We start from the raw sequence: 1,753 nt of genomic DNA, 5'->3' as shown, positions 1-1,753 counted from the left end.
CAGCTTGCCCGAGCGAACGAGTGCATGCAGACACGGCCTCGGACGAGTCCTTCTCGGCCCCAGGCGGCCCCGACCCCTCCTAAGGGGCCACCTGTGAGCTGCCGAGGCCCCCGGTGCCCGCGGGCAGGGGCAGGCGTACCTTGTAGTACTTGCCGTAGATGTTGGACACCATCATGATGCAGGCATACCTTGTAGCACTTGCCGTAGATGTTGGACACCATCATGATGATGGGGAAGCCCATGAAGGTGACCAGGGACAGCTGCCACGAGAGGCTGAACATGAACACCACCACGCCCGTGACCTTGACCGTGTTCCGCAGGAAGATGTTGATGTTCTGGGAGACCAGGTCGCTGACCATGGTGGTGTCCGAGGTGAGGCGGGAAATGAGGTCCCCTGGAACACAGGCGGCTCAGCTCCCGCCCGGCCAACCAGGGCCGCCATGCTGGGGCGGGGCGCTACAGGGCTTCTGAGACAGAGGGCTGGGGGTGCCTCTGAATGGCTCCCAGCCTCGGCCTGGTCTCCAGCACCTCGTTTAGGCTTCAGGGCCTCCCACTGTATAGAGGAGGCGGCTGAGGCTCGGGAGGGGTTCGAAGCCTGCTCAGTGCACCCGGCTTGTCGGAGACTGGGCGGGATTTCAAACCCAGCTCTGCTGCGGGGGACGGGCAGAGGGGGCGACTGCCCTCTTCCTTCACAGAGAAATAAGAGTCAGGGCTGAGAGGGAGGAGAAAGGCTGGAGCCCAGCCCAGGCGCCGTGACAGCCCCGGGGAGCCATGTCTGCTGCCCTGTTTTACAGATGAGAAGTGGGGGCTCAGTGGGGCTCAGGGGGTAGCACAACCAGGGCTTGGACCCCGCTGGCCTGTCTCGGAGCTGGGATCCTGGCAAGGTGCTGATCTGCTGCCCCTGCTCCTGTACCCTGCCACCGGCTCCCTCCCACCCCGAGGAGCTGGCCACTGCAGGCGTGGGCTTGGCCCGCCCTGGTCCTCCCTTTCCATGGGCAGTGAGAAGCAGGGCCCTCCCTCGGTGGCCTGGCCAGAGCGCTCCAGGGGCCGCAGCCCCCAGCGGGACCTCAGCGAGTGGCCGCAGAGGCCCGTGCCCGTCGCTGGGGTGCGTCTACCCTGAAATTGACCGTGGACAAGCCGGCGGGGCTGAGACCACCCCTGTTCCCACTGGAACCTTCCATGTGGCCGAGGTAGTCGGGCCCAGCCCTGGGACACGGTGGGTGCTGGGAGGACCCACCTGTGCGATTCTCGTCAAAGAAGCTCGTCTCCTGGGACAGCAGTGAGCGGAAGAGACAGTTCCGAAGGCGGATGTTCAGTCTGGCAAATATGAGGGTAAAAATGCCGCCCCGAATACCTGCGGCAAACGAGCTAATTGCAGATAAGAGACGTTATAGCACGGCGTCCTTCCGGCAACCTGGCCCCAACCACTGCCCTCCCATCGTGCTGGGTGGGGCCCCAGCGCCGGATCTGTTTCCCTGGCCGGAGCCCCCCAGGGGAGGGCCCCAAATTGGCCAGCCAGACCCAACGGGGCCCGATTCCTGCTTGGAAAACATCCGGGAGGGAGACGGGGGCACGAGAGTGTGGCTCTAGGGGTCCTGAGTCAGTGTGGGAGCCGGCTACCACCAGGGCTAGCTGGGGGCAGGCCCACCAGGGGCGAGTCTTCCTAGGGACGGCCCTGCCCGCCCTCCCGGTGGGCCTGCTGCCCGGGCGCGGCCGCGGCTCCCTGCCGCTGGCCCGCGAGTCCACCACGACC

The 1,753-nt window shown here is 65.9% G+C and overlaps 1 protein-coding gene across 8 annotated transcripts in view; it reads right to left on the bottom strand.

The window, feature by feature from the left end:
* The window catches only part of ABCB9 (ATP binding cassette subfamily B member 9), a 44,414-nt gene that overhangs the window by 17,028 nt on the left and 25,633 nt on the right, over nt 1-1,753 (bottom strand). For 7 of the 8 annotated variants that reach the window (XM_014588094.1, XM_014588097.1, XM_014588092.2 and 4 more), the window contains exons 4-5: nt 1,238-1,368; nt 189-394 (exon numbers count right to left, since the gene is read on the bottom strand). In XM_014588094.1, coding sequence (XP_014443580.1) covers nt 189-394; nt 1,238-1,368 — 337 coding nt within the window. The remainder of the gene's footprint in view (nt 1-188; nt 395-1,237; nt 1,369-1,753) is intronic. The other variant, XM_014588098.2, reaches the window with a different exon arrangement.

The sequence above is a fragment of the Tupaia chinensis genome, unplaced genomic scaffold (assembly GCF_000334495.1).
Source record: "Tupaia chinensis unplaced genomic scaffold, TupChi_1.0 Scaffold000258_1, whole genome shotgun sequence".
In the NCBI taxonomy this organism is placed as follows: domain Eukaryota; kingdom Metazoa; phylum Chordata; class Mammalia; order Scandentia; family Tupaiidae; genus Tupaia; species Tupaia belangeri.
This window is presented reverse-complemented; position numbering and strand designations above follow the sequence as displayed.